This window comes from Squalius cephalus (genome assembly GCF_949319135.1).
Source record: "Squalius cephalus genome assembly, chromosome: 11".
Lineage (NCBI taxonomy): Eukaryota > Metazoa > Chordata > Actinopteri > Cypriniformes > Leuciscidae > Squalius > Squalius cephalus.
In genome coordinates this window covers 17562151-17585860 of record NC_137132.1, presented here as the reverse complement: position 1 = coordinate 17585860, position 23710 = coordinate 17562151, and the positions used below count along the sequence as shown (strand labels likewise).

At 36.2% G+C, this 23710-nt stretch overlaps 1 protein-coding gene across 1 annotated transcript; it reads left to right on the top strand.

The window, feature by feature from the left end:
• Positions 1 to 1828: 1828 nt before the first annotated feature.
• tlcd2 (TLC domain containing 2) lies at positions 1829 to 22562 on the top strand. Its single transcript, XM_079886323.1, has 4 exons — positions 1829 to 2450; positions 2765 to 2847; positions 4098 to 4180; positions 20672 to 22562. The coding sequence occupies exons 1-4, from the start codon at positions 2272 to 2274 to the stop codon at positions 21059 to 21061; spliced, it is 735 nt and encodes a 244-aa protein (XP_079742449.1). The 5' UTR covers positions 1829 to 2271; the 3' UTR covers positions 21062 to 22562.
• Positions 22563 to 23710: the final 1148 nt, after the last annotated feature.

Sequence of the window (23710 nt, the reverse complement as noted above, 5' to 3'; positions counted from 1 at the left end):
TGAGCCAAGTCTTCTTCATGTAGCCTACAGCTACAGTATTAAGCTATCATTTTAACACTTTGACTGTGTCTAATTGTTTTATGGTTTCAGCCACATGTAACAGCCTATGTCATTGAAGTATTGTGAAACAGCTCCAACATATCTTACATAAAAAAGAACCACAAGATGTCGCCCGACACCACCAATTAGACAACGAAAACACCTGCTGCTCTTCTAGCCATGTGGACTTTTGGAAATTAAACTCCAGTAAAACACACTTTTCAGACTCAACAATATGCTATTTCCTTTCATTTGTTTAGTTTGTCCAACAGTGGACATACATTACAGATGAATTATGAAACTCCATGCCCACTACATCTTTATCACATTCTGGTGGAAATTACATTTTAAACATTTAATATAATGACCGACGTCACGTTGAAACGGACCAATCAGCTGCGAGCTCAATGCCTTCAGCAAGGATTGATTATAATTATGAATGAAGAACTAGGCTATATAGGTCAATATGGCAAGCCGTTTTAGCTTAAATTGTACCCAGCGTTACTCGTCGTAATTGCATTTTTACTAGTAAGAATTAAATTTGAGAGCTCTACGATTCAATTCTTACTAGTAGCAATTAGAATTAGAGAGCTCTCTAATTCAATTATTACTAGTAAAAATTACAATTACAGAGCTCTACAAATGAATTTTTACTAGTCATATGTCTCCATTGACTCCATTCATTTTTACAGAGCTCTACAATTGAATTGTTACTATGAATTCCAATTAGAGAGCTCTACAATTGAATTGTTACTAGTAAGAATTACAATTAGAGAGCTCTCTAATTCAATTATTACTAACAATTACAATTACAGAGCTCTCTAATTCAATTTTTACTAGTAAAAAAAAAACCGAATTAAAGATATGTAATTGCAGAGCTCCTTTTATTGAATTAAAGCGCTCTGCAATTGTATTCTCACTAGTAACAACTGAATTAGAGAGCTCTCTAATTGGAATTCTTACTAAGAACTGAATTAAAGAGCTCTGCAATTGCATTCTTAGTAGTAACAATTGAAACAGAGAGCTCTCTAATTGTAATTCTTACTAGAAACAATTCAATTGTAGAGCTCTCTAATTGGAATTCATAGTAACAATTCAATTGTAGAGCTCCGTAATTAAAAATGAATGGAAGTCAATGGAGACATATGACTAGTAAAAATTCATTTGTAGAGCTCTCTAATTGGAATTGTTACTAGTAATAATTGAATTAGAGAGCTTTATAATTGTAATTCTTACTAGTAATAATTGAATTAGAGAGCTCTCTAATTGTAATTGCTAGTAAGAATTGAATTGTAGAGCTCTCTAATTCAATTCTTACTAGTAAAAATACAATTACGACGAGTAACGCTGGGTACAATTTAAGCTAAAACGGCGGCTTGCCATAGGTCTACAACTTTTCAACGGGAATCCATTGGTTGCTATAAAACGTATCTTCTTCTTCTTATTCTTCTACTTATTATTATTATTACTATTAAAACTGCGTAGGCTATAAAGGCCTACACGTGGTTTTAATTCAAACGTTTTTTAAACAGATTTTATAACAGTCATGGAAAAATATTTGTTGAATAAAATCATTTTATATCAGATATGGGATAATGAAGAGGCTGGAGAAGCTCTATGGCGCATCAAAGATAAAATCTGAGCGTCCGTCAGCTGAAAACTCCGACAGCTTTCTTTTCTACTTTCTTAAATTGCAAGTTACGAAATCGCCGCATATAGCCTACTACATCTCCCATAATTCCACACGAAGAGGCGGGACTATACGTAAGGGAAATCGCACGCCCGAGACGCTCATTTGCTCCTCAAACGCGCCTTACGATGATTGGGCGGGGATTTTCTTGTTTGGTTATTGTAAAAGCGAAAAAGTTACACAAGCGTGTAGCGTCAGGATTTTGTAACACATCCATTAGATACTATTTCATTGTTGCCAATCGTAATTGAGCAGTCAGTGTCTTAGCTTTACATCGGACCGGACAAACTGAGCACTGAAACAAAAAGCTTTTTTTATTAACAAAGATAGTGTCGATACATTTGAATTATACAAGGGCTCTGCCTACAGAGACGGCACAGTCGCTTATGTTTGGACTACTGAAGGTGAAAATGAAATAGAGACAAACAATTCGGGATGTATATTTGACGAAATAACGTAAAAAGCGGGTTTATCACCGAAAGGTCTATACGCGCGCGAGAATCTCGGTTAGTGACAAGAAAACAGAAGCGCGCGCTTAAAATATGGAGTTGAATTCTGTGATTTTGACTGCTGGATCCTCGGTTGGCTTTTTCAAATTGGTAAACTATGGAATCGGCAAACTTCCCATCCCCGAGACAGCTCAGAGGAACGCTTGGAAATGGAAAAACATCTCCACCTCTTTCTTGCACAGCCTCATAACTGGAGTGTGGTCTGTGCTATGGTGAGTGCCAGACTTCCCCCACATGTGCATGAGGAATACAAATACACACCCATATACTCCCGTCTGTTTTATGCCTTTATCAGATGTTTGAGAATTTTATCCAAGAGTAACATCTTTTCGGCTGCTACCTACTTTGTTTGATAGCCTAGATGCAGTTAAATAGGCTCCATTTGATAGGCTGCACATAGACGACACATGTGGTTAATGTCACTTGATAATATGAACGTTGTTCATTACTATCCAACATATTTCACAAATGTGATGCACTTTTATTTAAACGCAATGCACTGATCATAATTCGTCTGTCTTTGTAGTTTTTGCATGCACCCCCAGATGGCCGAGGATTTGATAGGAACGTACTCCGTTTTCTCTCACGCCCTAGTGTCTGTATCAATCGGTGAGTATAAAGAATTTTGTTTCCTAGTTAAAGAATTGGACACGAACGCCCTCTCAAGTCAAAATTTGAATGTGATGAGTTCATAATCACAGCTTCAAAGTTTTTTTTTTTTTTTTTTTTTTTTGTTGTTGCTTTGGGACTTTTTTTTTTTTTGACAATTAATCACATCTCCCAAATTCGGATTACTCCTAATTAGGCTAATTAATTTTCTTTTCTTTTTTTCCAAATGCCCATTATTACCAATAGTGATTCTAATACAAATACAGTGATTTTTTTAAAATTATTATTCACATCTGCATAAATTAAAGGTACAACAAATAATAACACGATTCACAAATACTTTATTTAAATCATATATCATTTCTTTGCATTACAGTGAAGACAGGTTTTTTGCATTGCATTTCACTGCAATAATGAGATTAATGTGGCATGAAACTTTTTGGAAAACATCCAGCATAATTTTTTATTCCCTTTTGATTATTAGCTATAATTTGTGTAGTGTGTTATTTTGCACCGCTCTAAAACGTAGCACAGTTGACTGGAATGTTTATTTCAACCAATAAGTAGATAACTCCCATTTAAAATGCCAAATATCAGAAATATTTTGAATACTGTGAGGAATCCCACATACAGTTGGCACAGATGTTAGCTTCAGCTACAGAATCAATGGCTGGCTTTATGACCCGTCCTAGCAAGGCACCAGTGCTACCCCCATAGGTCACATGGGTTTATGAATGGGCCTTTGCTTTTAAGTTTATTATATTCTCTCAATTTAAAAAAAAAAAATATTACAGAAGATGTATCCTAGTCCTGTTATCTCTGCATAGTATATACCCATAAAAAGCTAATTGTGGCTATTCATGGTCTTGCTCAAAAGTCTGAGGAAAGCATGTTTCTAGTATGCTTCAATATAGACATAGACAATATCTATTCATCCTTTCAACTGAGCTGGTAAGGCTTGTTTTCAGAAAATGAACTAGTGTAATGTGAACTAAAATGGAAACAGGAAGCAGGCATGTATTTTGAAAATGCTTAGTACATTTAGATTAATGAAGTCTCATATTTGGCTTCATTTGTTGTTGATCTGCTTTAAAATGCAGTCTCCATGGAGACCCTCTTATTGGGAGATGGATGGATATAAATAGCCCTCTGGAAATGACATCTTTGTAACCAACACAATTGTTGTCATGGGATCTGTTGTTTGGAAAAACCTGAGAAATACAGTGTTAATATGCATTTATGTGTTTCAGGGTACTTCATATATGACTTCTTTGATATGGTTATTAATCAGAAGATCAGCCATTCATGGGAGCTACTTTTCCACCATGTAGTGGTGAGTAGACATAAAACACGGTACAAAGAAATTATGTATTTTTGGAGAAAGCCAATTACTTAACTGCTAAATGGGTAAAGCCTATGTTTAAGACCATTAAGATTTCTCAGATTTTTTGTTTTGACAGTTAAACATATTTTCCTCCAAGTTGTCATTTGTAGTGCTTCCAGACGTTTGTCGTCTTTATTATCATTAATATAATTTATATCAAAAGTGATTCTCATTACATTCTGATTATTTTATAACTTGATGCAGTATTTAATAATTTAAATAAAATTAAATTATTTTTTTGAATTACAGTAATGAGAATTTGGATGGGAAATGTGCTCAATTTTCATGAATATAATGCTAAAAATAATAGAAAATTTTGGTGGTAAACCATAACATCATTCCAAAAGCAGTTTCTGTAAACAATAACATCATTCCAAAAGCAGTTTCTGTATTACTCCCTAATCTAATTAAAGCTACACAGACCTGATTTCATTGTATTCACTTAGTGCAACCTGTCTGACCACCTTTCTTTGCTTTGTGTCTTTGTGTGTGTTTAGACATACTGAGGTGAGAAGGTCAGCAGAGGTAACCGAGGGTAAACTGCTGAAATAGCTAAGATATGTAAAATAAACAAATCAATAGCGAGGCCGTTTGAACAAATCGGTTGCATTAGCTCAGTACATATACAGATTATCACAGCCAGTGTATCCTGCTCTGTTGCAATGGGCAGAGGAAGGATGCTGTCCAAACGTTTCCATTAAGTTCAGTGGGTTTTCTGAGCTTTGGTTTGATTGGGGTTTTATGGCGTCAACACTTGGTAAAGTAGCCAGCTTCATTCTGTTGTTGTTGTTGTTCCCTCTTTTCCTGGGATTTCATTCAGTGACTGGAGGGAACATGCTGCCAGATTCCTAATGGCAGTGTGAGAAACCATCAGACCCTCTCATCTGCACCCCGTCATGTTCTTCCCCACTGTTTACATCAGGAGCCAAACTGTAATAAGAGAAGCCTTTTATATGTGCCTAGTTTGAATGGAATGAACTTGAATAAATGTATTCAAAACTTACATGCATAGCATGTAAGTTAGCATAACGTAGCATAACATAAGATAGCATAACATAAGAATGAGCCTGATTTGAGGAGAAGAGGAAGTGGAAACACTGATTGCTTAAGGAGTCATACATTTTCAGTGGAAAAGCACGGTTAGTGAGGCCCACTATCTACCCAAGTAGTGTTGTCATATGCCAGCATAGTAAACGGAAAAAAAGAGAACTGTTACTTAAATTAAAAATGGTTTGTGGGTATTACTGCTTGGCTGTCATTTTTTGCAAATGCTCAAGTTTCCAGAGGTTGTTCTGTGAAAAGCATCACGCTAACCCAATAACATTTTTATCATTTGGATCACCACAAACCTCCTTTATATCATGAACTGTAAGAGGTTCAACCAGGCGCTCAGGTAAAGTTATAACGTCCGTGATAGGTGCTCTTGGGGTAGGGAAAAACATCCAAAGAAACAAAAAACAAGTCCCAGGCACTCAGTCAAATTTCCAATGAGGAGAAGGATAAAGTTAAAAAGCCTTTATTTAGTATGGCTTAAATCATTTTAAAAATACACAAGCCGACATGTTTCGACCAACAAGTGGTCTTCTTCAGGGCAAAGTCACACATTCCTCTGCCTGTGCCATTCCAAACAAGTGCCTGGGACTTGTTTTTTTGTTTTTGTTTTTTCTCCTTTATATCAGTTTCTCAGAAATGGTGCTTTTTGGAGCAAATGTGTCTCATCCCCCATTCATTTAGCACAACTGAGTTTGCTAATTAAAGCCTGCAGGCCTCAGAGGAGGCTCAGATGATCAGTTTGTATTAGTGCTCATTCATACCATGCATGCAGAGGTAGAATCGGTGGAAAAATACAAAACACTGCGGAGGGAGTGCGATTGTTTGGCAGAGTCAAGGGTGATTGTTAGTTCACCTAAACACAGAAGCCTGAGGTGATTGTATTTGCTCAGTGACAGATTTTATTCAATAGCTAAAGTGATGCAGTCGAGTGGTGCCATGCCAGGAACCTCAACTACAGCCCTCTGCATTTTCTGTAGTACCCGATAATCCAGTTAAACCTGCAGCTTTCCCTGACTGGTTCAAGCTGCTGTACTCTGGATAAAGCTGTCAGTAGCATGCATGAGTGGTAAACAAGTCATCTGTAGTAAGAAAAAGGCCTGCACATTCCTGACATTACAATTGCATTGGTTTTTTACACTGAATTTTTTTTAATGGAACTGCATAGTTGGGATTGTTCAACAAACTAGTCGGTTTGGTAAAGTGTGCTAAAGTTTTTGCTTCTTTTTTGTTTTAGCAGCTAATTACCACCACTACAGCAATGAACATTCAGACAGACGGCTTTGAAGTCTGAAATGTTAAGACTTTAGCTATTTTTTAGATGTCTTGGGTAAACATCACAGTATGAACCTGAAACTAACCTGATTTTACAGGGCTTTATTCACGAAGACTAATTTAACTCTCTCCTCTCTCTCCTCTCTCCACCTATAGCTGGTGTGTGGTGAGCGCACTGGCGCCGTTGTTCTGTGGCTGCCGTCGCATCATCCAAGTGGATGCTGCACACTGGTGGTGGTTGAGGAGAGACCCCTGATATGATTGTAAAGCGCTTTGGGTGTACAGTAGTACATATGAAAGCGCTATATAAATGCCTCATTCTATTCTATTCTATTCTAACTGTACGTTCACACCGCCGCCGGCGAGACCGGCAAAATTCGCTCTCGCCGCCCTGCCACCGACGCCGTAGAAAGATTCGGGGACGCTCTGACGCTCTGACGTAGATTAGAATGTGTGATTTTTTTTACTCTCAGGCGGAGGACTTCTACATTCCGATTGGTTGCCGCTGGTTGCCGCCGAACCGCGTCATAGCTTATTACCATAAAGTTAACTTGTTTTCAACTCCTCTCGCCGCTCTCGCCGTCCAAGACGCGCCGCGCCGCCCTCGCCGGAGCTCGCCGCCGGCTCTCATTGAAAATGAATGGCTTCCGGCCACTTTGACGCTCTCGCCGCCGGCGGTGTGAACGCACAGTAAGACTAATTTGTTTTAGTTATTTTGCATTTTTATTTATTTTATTGTTATTTATTTCATTTCTTTTAGTTATTCTTATTTTTTTCTCTCACCTTTACCTGGCAGTTGTTTTGCTCTCGGCTGTTACAGCAGTGTTGGCAGTAATACATTAGTTACGCAATCAGATTACTTTATTCAACTAACAAGTTCTTTTTTTTTCTTTAAAATAAAATATCTGCGTTACTTTTTTAAACAAGTAATGCTACTATCTATCATATCTAAAATGTACATGAAAATAAAAATAAAAACGCACACCACTCGTCCTGTGAAATCCATGCTTGCAAAGTCTGTGCTTGAAATCCGCACTGTATGATCCTTTAGTTTAACATTTTTAAGTCTGAATCGGGCTTGAATTGGTTTGAAATTGATGCCATCCTTAATATTTACACCTGAGCAGATGAAACTCGCAGTTATGGTAAGGGGCGTGACATTTCTCAAACACGCGGAGCCAATCACAACACACTGGGCCAGCTAACCAATCACAGCACATTTGGTATTTCAGAAGGAGGGGTTTCATCGAAACAGGAACTAACGACTCGTTCGAGCCAGGGGGCCAATGTTTCAGAAAACACTGAAGCTTCCCCGGGCGCCGCCATTGATTAGCGGACCCCCACCTGCTGTTAGCATTCCATTGACTCCCATTCATTTTGGCATCACTTTGACAGCAAATAACTTTACATCTGAGGCGATTAAAGACTCCATTTGTCCATTATTTATTTCTAAAGAAACATGAAAATGTATAAAAGGCTCCATTACCTTGTATCTTACGTTATGGCCCCGTAGAAGCAGTTTTTGTAAAAATAGGCTAACGATTGCGTCATAACCACGCGACTCTGTCGCACAGTAGAGAAATTACTGTATGGACAGGAGGAGAAGCTCGCAGGCAATCGGGGGGACGTGGAGGCAAAATGACAAAATAATAAATCATAATACTTAGCAAAAATTGCTCCTGTTCCTAGCTCATGAACAGCTCCTACTCACACTCTCCGTCTCTGCAAGTTTCGGAAGGGAATGATTCAGATTTCTCTTGGCACAGCTACTAGAAGACTAGACAGGTTGCTCACGTCACATCTACGTCGTCAAGCTCAGTTTGAGTCTGCGCAGTACGCTCAGCCATCAGAAAAAGTGAGTGCTTCTAATTGACTTCACTTTTCTCCGTTGAATCCAATGGGGTCGCTGTGACCATTTATTTTACTGTCTATGGTTCGAGCCAGATAGGGGAGAGAGGTGCTGTATTAATCTTTAAAATTGCTGTAAAAGTGTTTTTTTGAACAACCAAGCATGAAAGCATATTCTAGTACACCCCAAAAACAAAATCATGACTTCATAAAAGGGCATAATAGAACCCCTTTAAACATCACATTTGTTTCTCTTTTTTTATTGCTGAAATAAGAGTGTTAAACTTTCTTCTCCTGCAACATTTCATTTTTGGTGTGAAAGAGCCTTGAGATTTGCCAAAAATATAACTTTTTTTATTTTTTTAGTTGTTGTTGTTGTTTAAAAACAAACCACCAAGTCCAACCCAGGTGAGAAAAAGTAAAGCAAAAGTAACATAATGCATTACTTTCTTTAAAAAGTAACTAAGTAGCACAATGAGTTACTTTTTTAGGGAGTAATGGAATGTTAAATCATTTCTTTTAAAAGGAACTTTCCCCAACACTGTGAAACAGTATTTTTGTTTTTATATGATTCCTCTGTAAACTACAGTAATTATTATAAAAAATGTAATACCTAGTTGCCCACTGACTATATCCGCTGCAGTTGTTCCTGCAAATGATAACAGAGAGTGTATACATTGAGTCAAAGGTTAACAGCAAGCTTTGTTCTGTTGGAAGGAAATGGAAAGAATAAGAGGCATCGGAGGAATGAGAAGGAAAGAATGTGTACGAGCGAGGGAACCACTTTTGCCTCCAGAGCGTAATGTATTTGTGGTTGGATCCCTCCTCCTTTTGTAGCATGCATTCAGCATTTTCCAGACAGAAGCAGAGACATCTGGGCCACATATGCTCATGCTCAGCACCCTAATAAAAGAGATACTCAATTTCCTTTAGAACCTGTAGATCAAGAAACCTCTGTCTTTCTCTGATATAGACCCTTCCCCATATCACGAGAGACCTCTGTTTGTACTTACTACAGCAAACCTTTTTTCTTTTTTTTTTTTTTTTTTTTTTTTTGGAATGGAACTTCCTTGTATGAAGTAGCTTCATCCGATGTTTGTCTTTCCAATAGATTGAAGTCAGGCTGAAAATGTTAGTAAATTTTGGCACTGTGTGATGTGACGTTCACAAAACACAGGAATGCTGCCAGCCGAGGAACAATTATTGGCGTGTCGGGTTCAGTGTGTACCGTACTGAGAATAAGTCCTCAAGACACATGGTCCTGTTTGATTCAGAGCGTTTCAATGCCTCGAGTCTGAGTACTTCTAAGTGGATCTGGAGCACCGCCATAGTACGTGTCTGGTTCCCACGGCAACTGTGTTGTGCATGTGTGAATGCATGATGCTATGCCTGGTTTCCAAATTCTGAATGTTGATTTTGTTCATCAAATGGAGGGGTTGAAACACTATTGTGCTTAAAAATAGCTTGGTCTTTTGTGTGTTCAGTTTATCAGATTTTTTTCATATCAGTACGGTACTTTAGTCGTATTCTGATGCCAAAAGATGTTGTCTTTGTTCTTTGTTTTGTCTAGTTTATTTTGGATTATATAAACATAGTATGTTCTGACAAGTATGAACAAATACATGCAATACATTCTACTGTTTAGAAGTTCAGGGCCAGTTAGATATTTTTTTTTTTTAGCAAGGATGCATTCAATTGGTCAAAAGTGACAGTAAAGACATTTATAATGTTAAAAAAATATTTCTTCTTTTAAACTTTATACTTTTTTCAGGATTCTTTGAATTTTTTTTATATATATATATACAGGTATATATATATATATATATATATATATATATATATATATATATATATATATAATATATATATATATATATAATATATATATATATATATATATATATATATATATATATATATATATATATATATAATATATATATATATATATATATGTATATGTGTGTGTATATATATATATTATACACTCACCTAAAGGATTATTAGGGACACCTATTCAATTTCTCATTAATGCAATTATCTAATCAACCAATCACATGGCAGTTGCTTCAATGCATTTAGGGGTGTGGTCCTGGTCAAGACAATCTCCTGAACTCCAAACTGACTGTCAGAATGGGAAAGAAAGGTGATTTAAGCAATTTTGAGCGTGGCATGGTTGTTGGTGCCAGACGGGCCGGTCTGAGTATTTCACAATCTGCTCAGTTACTGGGATTTTCACGCACAACCATTTCTAGGGTTTACAAAGAATGGTGTGAAAAGGGAAAAACATCCAGTATGCGGCAGTCCTGTGGGCGAAAATGCCTTGTTGATGCTAGAGGTCAGAGGAGAATAGGGCGACTGATTCAAGCTGATAGAAGAGCAACTTTGACTGAAATAACCACTCGTTACAACCGAGGTATGCAGCAAAGCATTTGTGACGCCACAACACGCACAACCTTGAGGCGGATGGGCTACAACAGCAGAAGACCCCACCGGGTACCACTCATCTCCACTACAAATAGGAAAAAGAGGCTACAATTTGCTAGCCTGGTAATACCAAACTCTGCTACTTTGCTTTGCTTCGTAGACGGAGTCTGGCATGGCATAATTGAAAACGTTTTCTTTCTCGCGGGGGGGCGCTTGTCTGAAGTTTAAAATCATTGGTTACCCGTAAGCCAATCACATAACATTTGGTTATGGCGTGTGTTATGCGCATGCTCAGCCGCATCTAACTTCCACTGTAAACACATGTATGATGCGAAAACAAAACGATCGAGCGAAATACCAGAGTGAACATGGCTGTGAACGACTTTTGCAGATTATGTGAAGTAAATCTACGCATCCACGGTACAATCAGCGTCTACGTCACAGCTCTCAGCCTGCCCTCTGTTCGTTGATTGGCCGGCTGTTTTCAGGCCGGAGGAAAACGGAAAGCTATTACGCTGTCTCAGACTGAGTACAGAAGCGAAATGAAATTGAGCGGAAGTAAGAAGTCTGACGTAGTCAGGCTAACAATTTGCACGAGCTCACCAAAATTGGACAGTTGAAGACTGGAAAAATGTTGCCTGGTCTGATGAATCTCGATTTCTGTTGAGACATTCAGATGGTAGAGTCAGAATTTGGCGTAAACAGAATGAGAACATGGATCCATCATGCCTTGTTACCACTGTGCAGGCTGGTGGTGGTGGTGTAATGGTGTGGGGGATGTTTTCTTGGCACGCTTTAGGCCCCTTAGTGCCAACTGGGCATCGTTTAAATGCCACGGTCTACCTGAGCATAGTTTCTGACCATGTCCATCCCTTTATGACCACCATGTACCCATCCTCTGATGGCTACTTCCAGCAGGATAATGCACCATGTCACAAAGCTCGAATCATTTCAAATTGGTTTCTTGAACATGACAGTGAGTTCACTGTACTAAAATGGCCCCCACAGTCACCAGATCTCAACCCAATAGAGCATCTTTGGGATGTGGTGGAACGGGAGCTTCGTGCCCTGGATGTGCATCCCACAAATCTCCATCAACTGCAAGATGCTATCCTATCAGTATGGGCCAACATTTCTAAAGAATGCTTTCAGCACCTTGTTGAATCAATGCCACGTAGAATTAAGGCAGTTCTGAAGGCGAAAGGGGGTCAAACACAGTATTAGTATGGTGTTCCTAATAATCCTTTAGGTGAGTATATATATATATATATATATATATATATATATATATATATATATATATATATATATTAAATAAGCAGCACAACTGTTTTCAACATTGTTAATAATAATTTCTTGAGCAGCAAATCAGCATATTAGAATGATTTCTGAAGGATCATGTGACACTGAAGACTGGAGTAATGATTCTGAAAATTTGGCTTCATAGGAATAAATTACATTTTAAAATATATTCAAAAAACAAAAGTTATTTTATTTCACAATATTACTAATTTTACTGTACTTTAATCAAATAAATGCAGACTTGGTGAGCATAAGAGAATATTTCCCCAAAATGTTATTAAAAATTTGTACCGACCTCAAACATTTGATTGCTAGCATGTCTATATAATTTTTGGGGGGGTCCTGCCATTATTTGACTGGGGTTTTTACTAACCTAGCCTTGCTTTCCTCGGGGTCATATTATGTTTACCCTGTCTCAGGGTGAAACCAATAGTTGGTTTATTCCAGTGTGGACTTTGTCCTGACCATGACTGGGTAAACATCTCAACGTCATTTACAAAGATAGAAGGGAAAAGTGTCAGCATCTACTACACTTTTTAGTGTTCATTTTCAGAAAGATATACTGTGGCTAGTGTTTTTCCAAAGTTAGCCACTCAGTATTTTCACTGGCCACAATTTTGATGTCGATACCATGTCACTTTAAGACCTGACGCACAGAATCAGTATACTGTACACATGCGTTTTCTTTCTCAGCTGTTTACATTCACTTAAAACATAACTGACTGTTTATGTGAATACTCGCCAAGACCGGCATTTTGACATAATTTTGTGCTTTTTGAGTGTGAGCACAAAATCTGCAGGAATAAGTAAAATGATGCGCAATACACGCAATCCCACACTGAAATTGAAGCCCTGTAACACCAACAATATTCATCCGGAGCAAATGAAACAAGTGAGTGTGTCAACTCCCTGTTGGAGAGATGAGAGAACGAGAAAGCTTAGCTAGTATCGTGTATTCTGCAGGAAATTAGTATTGGAAGCGTTTCAGATATTTCAGTATCGAAAAAACAATATTTTTTTTACATGACATTGCACTTAGTTTATTATTTCAGATGCCTTTTTAAAAGACTACAATTGAAAAATGTATATAAAATTCAATCCACCAAAGTGGCCAGTAGGAGTGATTGCGTTAGGAGTTCCATCCATGGAGTTGCCAGATCCATGTTGGCGCTGCTTCTCTTCAGTTCAGCCCACTCATTTTCTATGGGGTTCAGGTCAAGGACTGGGATAGCCATTGCAGATGCTTTGTTTTGTGCTCAGTAACCCATTTTTGTGTTGATTTTGATGTTTGTTTTTGGATCACTGTCCTGTTGGAAGATCCAAACATGGCCCGTTATAAGATTTCTAGCAGAGGTTGTCAGGTTTTTTTTATTTTATTTTTTTTTTTTTTTATCTGTTGGTATTTGATCGAATCCATGATGCCTATATGAAATATGAACATAAAGCACAATTGTGAAACTAGTCGAATGACGATTTTTTTTAGGAAACTTAATGGGCAACTTAATTTTGCTTAATCACTGGCAAATTAATTGTGAAAATACTGTGAACATTCAAGATATCACCAAACCCTGCTAGGAAGTTTGTCTCCACAAGAAATTGTGTTTGGCTTAGTATAGATTTCATGTGTCTCCATCAGTCACTGCTATACATATCTTGGAATTTTTCAGAAACCTTCTCTTCTCCCCGGCCGCTTTAAACTCTCATGTTACCCAACTTAAACATCAATGATTCACTGGATTGTTGGACTCATAAACACAAACTGGCATGTTCATACATGTTGTATAATTTTTTTTTCCCCACTAACACTTTACCACACCCTTTGAGTTCAGCTGTCTCAACACCCTCATTTCATAATGTTGTATTTTCACACACACACCTTCAGCTTTATCTCCCAGCCCAGTTTCACATCCTCACATCATCAACCCCTCCTCGCTCTTGAACTTCCGGCGTGCATGTTAATCACTGAGTGCATTTACACCGGCAGCAAGAGCAGCGCGTGAGCGTCAAACAGGAGCGTCGCGTGAGCAGCAGTGAAGCGGAGGTTTTCGGCGCGGGTCTATTTTTCCTGCTCTGCTCAAGCTCAATTAAAGTGAAAGCACACTTTTGATGAACAAACTAAAAATGAATTCACACAAAAAGTCCTCAAAATGCACAGAATAAGTATGTCTAGTGTGTTTTAACAAGAACTCCAGTATGTCAGAAAAGAAGACTCAAAAATATTTGTAGAAGATTTACCCATTTAAACTTGTTTTCATTATTCAGCTTTGGTTGCAAGTATGGTTATGATTATACAAAATAAAGTAAACTAGCCAGAAAATATAGAAATATCTTTATACTGCAAGGCTATATATATACACACACACACACACATATATATATATATATATTATTGCCATTACCTGTTTTCATACAGAAGTTTAGTTTGCTAAATGTATCAAATTTTTTTAGTTGGATATTGGATATGAAAAGAAGGAAATGGTTCTTCCATAACACTGTACTTTAGATGTGTGTCAATTTCCCACACCAGGAGTAATTTATATAGCTCTATTTTATAGCGATTATCTGTTCAAAAAATTATCTATGTTTAAAATGTTCTATTAAAGAAAATATAGAAAATAAATATTTGTGTGTGCTGTAAAGTGGTTAGAAAAAATGAAATCGGAATCGGCTAAAATCGGTATCGGCAGGTCAAACTTGATGAAAAATCGGAATCGGCCTAGAAAATTGTAATCGGTGCATCTCTAATATATATATATATATATATATATATATGTGTGTGTCCTCGCAGTCCACCTGTCCACTCTTTTCTCATAACCTCATGTGGTCCTAAAGCCATTTGCATCTGCTCTATTTCTCACTGAGCTTCAGTATTCCTCACATGCTGCTCAAGTGGGCCTGTTTCACCTGTAACCAGGTTAACTGGTTTCAGTGCTACCATCCCCCATCGAGTTACCCAGGAGGTGATTGTGTCTGCCATGTTTTTTTGTGTAATGGAGAAATTAGAGATGTAGTAGTGATAATTGACCCCGCAGGGAGAGGTTAATGAAACCAAACACACATTCACAGACCTGTAGGTTTACAACAGGGAAACAACATGGGAGCATTCTAACAGGCATGTGCTGATCTGATGTTATTGTTGCATCAGCATTATTACTTTTTATGCATGATTGTATTGAAAATAGGGGCATTGTGTTTGTTGTAAACAACAAAAATATTCAGGTGTGATCAGCATATGCTTTTTTTATCGCTCACATGCTATGACTTAGCAACTTTAGGTGTGTGTGAATAAGATTATTTCAGCACGACTGCAAATGGATTATGGGAATAATCTTGGCAATGCAATTCACTCTGATTGTCTGTTGATGTCTATAGCAGTATGTTGGAGTAGATTGTGGTTGTTGTTTTTTCATATTTATTTGGCTAGCACTTTTCACAATACACAAGTTTTATTGTAAAAGAAATGTATACTGTAGTGTCCTTAGTCCATAAGTTTCTTCAAAAACTTGAAATTAGCCACTTCATGCTAGTGAGAAAGGTCTCAGCCTCCTTGTCGTTTAACACTGTAATCTCAACTCGTTTTAAACACTAGGCCTATACTAGTTCTGAATTTAGAATTTTTCAATTTGTCTTCCCTTTTTTTTTCAGTTTGTTTTAATTTTATAATTTTTTTCTTATTTTAGTTGGTTATTTTCTCAGCACAGCATTTTGTGCAAGCCGCTTGCAAAGTTTTGAAATCTTATATACTTGTGTTCGAAAATGTAAGCTCAGTAAGATTAAAAAAAAAATTCAAAAAGAAGTCTCTTGACATGCAGGGGGAAAAATGGATTTGTGGCCAAAAATTAACAATTCGTTCCCACAACGTACTAATATGTACTATATATATTAGGGCTGTCAGAATTAACGCGTTAACGCATGCAATTAATTTATAATAAAAATATTTAACGCAATTAACAGAGCATCTGTTTTTTCCATCATAATTTGGCTACTTACATACATTATTTGTTTATGCTCTTATTCATGCAAATGCTTTTAAACCATTTAAGTGCCACAAGACTGTGACACACACACATGCGACTCGTGTGCACAGAGACACGCACGCCAGTATTGAACAAACAATAAAACACATGATTATGCCAAAATGCCTGTTTTGTCGATTATCCTCAAAAGAGTAGTCTTAAATTAACTTAAAAGAGTTGTGAGAAAATGAAATGTGCAGAAGTGACAGCAGCCTAATAATAAACCAGTTGCTGTGATGTCTGTCATTAATGTTAATCAAAGAAGGTAACAGAAAACTTTAGCTTTAATAAGGATTAATCTATATTTATAATTTATGCAGTGAAGACTGTAAAATGTTTGATGACTTTATTCCATTTCTGTATATCTGTTAGACAGGGAGGAAGGCCACAGGTAAATATTACATTTATTATAATGGAGTTATGTGAAGATTGTTTTAAGTTCACTTAAATTAAAAGTTATATATTTTTTAAAGCAGCATAAATGTTGTAATTGATAGCTTCCAGGTACACGTTAATGTTGAATGTCTATAACTAATGTTTAAAAATATACATTTTATAGAGACATCAGTACCAGTATAACTTCATTCATAAAAAGATGCCATTAAATAAATATTTAAAATATACTGTCTTTTACTCCAATGTTTGTAATCGCTATTAATTACAGAAAAAAATGTGCGATTAATTGGTTAATTTTTTTAATCGATTGACAGCACACACATATATTTATTTATTAACATTTATAACATATATATATATATCATCACATAGCCTTCACCATACCTAGAGATTGGCATGGAGTACTTTCCATAAGATCATCTCTCAATGCAAATCAAACCAGCTATTAGGCTAACTGAAATAAAACCATGCCAATCTCTAGGTATGGAGATTATGGCTATGTGATGATGTGGGGCTATTTTAATTCCAAAGGCCAAGGGAACTTTATCAGGATGCATAGTATCCTAAAAATTAATAAAAAATAAAAAAAATACTTAAAAATAAAAATCTGCCTGCCTCTATGGGAATTTAACATGGGGGTGTCCAAACTTATGCACCCTGTATTTTAAGGAAGAACATTTATTTATTTACGATACATTATTCATTCACAAAGAAAATTGGTGTCCTTAAAGGTTGGATTTTTCCAAATTCTTTAAATTAAGGCATTAAGTTCAATTTCCAAAATATGATTTTTTATTCCTCTTTTTAGTCAACTTTAGCATGGGTGTATTAACTTATGCATTGCACTGTGTGTATATATATATATATATATATATATATATATATATATATATATATATATATATATATATATATATATATATATATATATATATATATAAAATATTTGTCTGCATGTAATGTGCGGGACTCTGTAATTATTCTCACCAAGGATGCGTTTATTTGATAAAAAATTTAGTAAAAACTGTAATATTGTAAAATATTATTACAATTGAAAATAACTGATTTTCTTTGAATATATTTTAAAAAGTAATTTATTCCTGTGATGCAAAGCTGAATTTTCAACATCATTACTCCAGTCTCCAGTGTCACATGATCCTTCAGAAATCTTAATAAATTTTAAATTTTAATAAACTGATTTGCTTCTTAAGAAACATTTTATTATTATCAATTTTAAAATGGTAGTGTCGCTTAATATTTGTATGAATAATTTAAAAAAAAATACTTTTTTTATTATTATTTTTTTAAACTAATGAATAGAAAGTTCAAAAGAACAGCATTTATTTGAAAAATTAATTATATGCATCTTTGGTGAACAAAAGTATATATTTACAGTAAAACTATACATTAAATCAGTATATGTGTGTTCCCTGAGAATCAACCCCATGACCTTGCTGTTGTGCCGTTCTAGCAGGAGCTGAATATACACAGCTATTAACATAAAGCAACATGTTATGTGATGTATATGACATGAAGACTTTGCTCTTTTCCTGTCAATGATTATGTTCCTTTCAAGGCTGAGAAGGATGTTATAGCGTTTTATCTCTCTATTATGGTCTATTATGGTAGTGAGTGTTTTTGATTGTCTTTGACTGGCGACACACCTAATTTAGTGTTTAAGGTCACAACATAGTATTTTACTACTTCCATATAGTGGACTGATGTTCTTCTCACCTTTAGGAGAAAAATAGTCTCCTGATAACAGGTTTGTTTGTGATGTTCAGAGTTATCCAACTCAAGCGTTGTGTAAGAAGACAAGTTAACCTCACCAAGAGAAAGACAAAGTGTTAACCAAAGGTCAACATCCTCTCAGTCATAAGACTGAGGTCACACAAATCTTATTTGTAAAACAGGCCCTTCACTGCAGTCAGAGAAGCATTACAGATAGAAATCATGTTTACAGAGCTAGCGGCCTTGCTAAACCAACAGATTGCTAATCCTTTTGGATGTTTAATTGCTTTAAAATAGTCAAACACATTTTTCAACCATCACTGTTTACTGTAACCTGTGGTCTAACTGTAGAACTCTTTTGTTAGACACTGTAAAGCATACTCAGAAGTGTTTACAGTCCACATAGCTAGATAGTCAGCGTTTGTCATGTTTAGCCTTATGAATACAGCAGGCGTGACACATTATTGCTATAAAGAGGTGTATGTTTGGACTTCAAGCTATTAAAAGCCGTCATACATTACTTGCCTGCTTCAAACCCACACCATGGGCTTTGAGAGAGAGCATGTGTTAAAGCATTACTAGCCTTACTGCTGTGACATTCTTGACCACAAGAACCAGGCGGGTGTCATGTGAACGGTTGCATTGCAGACTCATCCTGAGGAATTTATGTTCTGTTACAAAAGGAGTTGCGTCACGGGAACACCACCCAGTCATGTAACTCAGTTTTGGACGTCATGTTAACCGCACCTTTGTGCTCTGTGGAAAACTCATCATACCGGTTTTGATAACAGATTTGTACTTGTTTTTTTTAAACGCCAATAACATTTATATAAATTACAGAAGTTCAGAATTATAATACGTCATGGATCTAAATGCTCAATATTTGCTGTGCATTAATAAGTGTTAAGTAGGAGCTTTTGATGACATACTAGTTCAGATTAATCCATGCACTTTACAATGTTTTATAATGATAGGTATAGACTGCCATCTAGTGGAAGATAACTTTCCTTTTCAATCCTCTTTCATCCAAAAGGAAATTTAAAACTCAATTTAACAAATCCGAAAAAAATCTGTCATGTATATTTTTATAAAAACAATATTTTTTTCAATGAGTATAAGTTAATAGTTTTATATTGTACCATAGTATTTTTATCATTCACATTATTTCATTAAATTAAAACCAATGTCACATACACAGTCAGTCAGAAATTTCACCTTTGTTTTTTTTGCTGGGATTATTCTTAAACTGGTTGGTTTGGTTCAAGACTTGGTATTCTTTATTTAAAGGGATAGTTCACCCAAAATTTTTAATTTTGCCATCATTTACTCACCCTCAAGTTGTTCCAAACCTGTATGAATTTATTTCTTCTGTTGAACACAAAAGAAGATATTTTGAAGAATGTCGGTAACCAAACAGTTGTGGGGCACCATTGATTTCCATAGTAGGGAAAAAAATACAATGGAAGTTAATGGGGACCAGAAAATGTTTACTTACCCATTTTCTTCAAAATATCATATTTTGTGTTCAACAGAGGAAAGAAATTGAGGGTGAGTAAATTATGACAAAATTTTCATTTTTGGGTGAACCATCTCTTTAAGAATGCTATTTGTACTGTAATAATATTGGCAAAAGTCACTGTAAGAACTCCAGCTGGATTAGTGTCACTCATTGTGATTGAACGCTTTGGTTGCTGTCATGTCGGGTTTAGGACTGATCAACAGAGCCTTTGTGCTCCTGTCCTCAGCTCAGCCTCTCCCTGCTGTTATCAGATGATTCTGAACACACATTCATTTGTTTCTTGTCTCCTCGCAGCAGATTAGTGTTGAGAAGACGAAAGACCTGCTTCTGAAATTAAGCACATTAGTCTGTGTGTAGCTTAACTGGCCTATTTAAACTTTCTGTAGATGAATGAATGGGTCAAACACAACCTTAAAATTGTATTATGATCAAAGATTGTTTCTGATGGTAATAAGTAAGATGCATATTGATTTTGCACTAAATGTGCTGACCTTGAAATTCTTTTTTGGGCACACTGGGCAATATGATTGTGTTTTTAGTTACTTAATTTTATTATTTGCTTTTTTTTTCTTCCTTTAATGTTCTTGATAATTGTTATGAAAAGGGGGGAAGGTATTGTTACTCCTAGTGCATTTCAATATTTTCACATTTGTGTGTATATTTCCAGTAAATACATCTTTGCAAAAAAAAAAAGATTAAATAGGGCTCATGTATTAAAAAAAACATGTACAGATAAATCATTTATTATTAATACTGTAATATTCCATAAAAAAATAAGAATTGTCAATTTTGATTTTGTGGTGACTTTAAAGTTTTCCTTGGCCTAAATTTGAGTGCATTCCTAATAACAAAAATCTCAATGTCTCTTGTTTGCAGGTGATCACCTGTTTCGGGATCTCGGTGCTGACCTGTCGGTATGTGGGTTTTGCAGTGGTGGCGCTGTTGGTTGAGATCAATTCGATCTTTCTGCACCTGAGGCAAGTGCTCCGCATGGCCAGCCTAGCCAAAAGTACTTTTTACCGTGTCAACAGCATGATAAACCTGGGCACCTACGTGGTGTTTCGCATCAACACCCTGGCCTGGATGACCCGCTGGCTAGTGCTGAATCGTGACCTCATCCCCCTGGCCAGCTACACCATCGGCAGCGTGGGTCTGGCCATCATGACCGCCATGAACATTGTGCTGTTTTACCGCCTGATGAGAAGTGACTTCATGAAGTCCAGCCGTGAGAAAGAGGTGAGGAGTGAGAAGGAGAAAGAAATGTAGGAAGACGATGACTTCTGCTCTCCCACTACAGCTCCAACCAAATCCACTCTCATCGCCACCGTTTCCAGACTTTTGGGGAAAAACTTTCAACCTGCTGACTTCATTCCCTCAACGCCCGCTTGTCGACTAGAACAAATTTCTAGTCATTTTGACTCCATCTCATGAAGACCTCAACTCAAGCTGTGCTTAGATATTTCTATGATGGCTGTTGTCAGGTTTACAGATGTCTGAAACGGATGACATATTTACACATGCAAGCTTATGCTCAAATACTCCTGCATGGTTTTTAGACAATGACTTGAGCATATCAAACACATTATGTTTAAGTTAAAAGGTACTGGATCTGCTTCCCTTTATCTAATCGTATGCTAATGAACGACCGCACTTAATGTATACATTACCTATTAAATATAAGCAAATATTCTGCTCAATTATGAACTACTCAAGTAAGGTTAAAAATATGAAAAAAGACCATGAAAGTTTGGTTTATTTATTTTAACTAGCATTAAGCTAGCCTTATTAACGCCTACAGCTGCTACCTCATTAGCTTGTAGCAGTATCATCCTAATTCTGTACACAGGGACAATTCATCCAAAAATGAATATTCTCTTATGTGGAACACAAATGAAGACGTTTAGTAGAATGTTCACGCTGCTCTTTTCCTTTAAATGAAAGTGAATGGTGACCAGTGGCTGTCAAGTTCCAAAATCACAAATAAAATCATCAAAGCACTGTAACAGTAGCCAATTTGAGGACAGATATTTAATTTTTGGGTGAACTGTCCCTTTAATTTTTTATTTTGATGCATTTCATAGAGCTGAATTTTAATTAAAACTCTCTGTACTGACTTGTAATAGTAAATGAGGTGACCATGGACAGGAAGTGCTCAGTGATCAGTACTGTATTTCACAAAATTGGGGTATTTGATTTGGTCATCATAACCTTAGTCTTACCCTGAGGATAAAGATCACTGTTCACTGTTAATAATTGACCCTGTAAGTGGAGGATCTACAACCGTTATCAGAATTAAAAACACTCCTACTCATTATTATAGAGCAATATGTGTGAGGTTTGAGATCTGACAGAACTGTCATTGCACAAATCATGCCTGTAGGTGGCACTACACACACATACACAACCGAGACCTCATGTTAGCTTATGCTATTAGACTATAGAGAGGCATGGTTAAAGCAGCACCTATCTTGCTTAAAATGAGCTGAATTTTTTTTTTTTTATTCAGCTTTGTAATTTGTTTCTTTTTGTTGTGTTTTGTATAATTGTAATTTATTTGTTCTTAATATCATTGATTGTTGTGGTTGGATGCGAACTGCAAAAAAAAAACTTTTTTAAAAACACATTGAATGGTGGAACACTGTCTTGTGCAAAACGATGTTGTGATTTTGCTGATGGTGAACAAAGAACGGTCCTGGTCAGATGTACTAAAGTAAAGGCATTTATTTGTTTAGCCTTATTTCATATACTGAGTGCCATTGAGATTGTAGACTGAAGTCTGGTTATAATTTGATTGGGCAAGAGTGGCCTGTTTATCCGGTGGGAATGTATAACCACATGTAGCATCACCGACTTGTGCCACAAAAACTATTCTTTTCAAAGCACCAAAGTTTATTCATAACAATGTTTCTTTTAGATACTCCTGCCTTATTTTACTGATTGAAGGACAGATTTATAATTAAGGAACTATAAAGCTGCTGTGCTCACGTCAAAACTATTGCAGGAACTTGAAAGCACGTGAAAAATAAAAAATGTAAAAGTTTGCATTGAAGTAGTAAAACTGATTTTTAAACTATTGGCAGCTTCACGTTGAGACTGTGTACTTGTATAGGTGCTCCTTTAGTGAGGTAATTGGTATTTCAATGTATTTAAGAAGGAAAAATTAAAAATGTTAGTTGTTGAGAGAGAACCTGATGTGACTTAATGTTTTAAATATAATTTCAACAGTGTGGCTGTCATTCACTTTAGAGTGCAGTTCTGTACTGAGTTTGGTGAAAGATAAGCTACTGGTTTATTGTGGATCAGATATTTTTGACCATAGTATTGCAGTGTTATCCAAAGCCAGAATTTATCTTTTTTTTTAAGAAATCCCAGCTGAAAAAAGAGATAACCATGCCTATACCCTAGAAGAGCAGAACAATTTTTTTTTTTTTTTACCCTTGCTGTATGAGTTATCCTAATTAATTGAATTTTAAACAATTGTGTCTACAATGTATATATAGCAAAATAATTTTATTTTTATTTGGGTGAATTTTGTAATTAATTTAAATTTATTTGTATGACCATTTTGTTGTCAATTGTGAAATAAAACATGTTATTAACACTTTATTTGAAGTTTTTGTTTTATGGGAAAGATAAGATAGGATTTAAAGGGGTGGTTGATTATGTTTTCACTTTTTTAACTTTAGTTAGTGTGTAATGTTGCTGTTTGACCATAAACACCATCTGAAAAGTTACAACGCAGTTCAAAGCACAGGGAGATATTTTATTAGAATTTTTTTTTAAGGACTACAACAAACGGCTGGAAGGGACTACACGAGTTTCCTCCCGGGTTAGTGACATCACCCTAAAATGTACATAAACCCCGCCCCCGGGAACGTGATTCATAGATTATCAAGACAGAAAATATGCTAATCA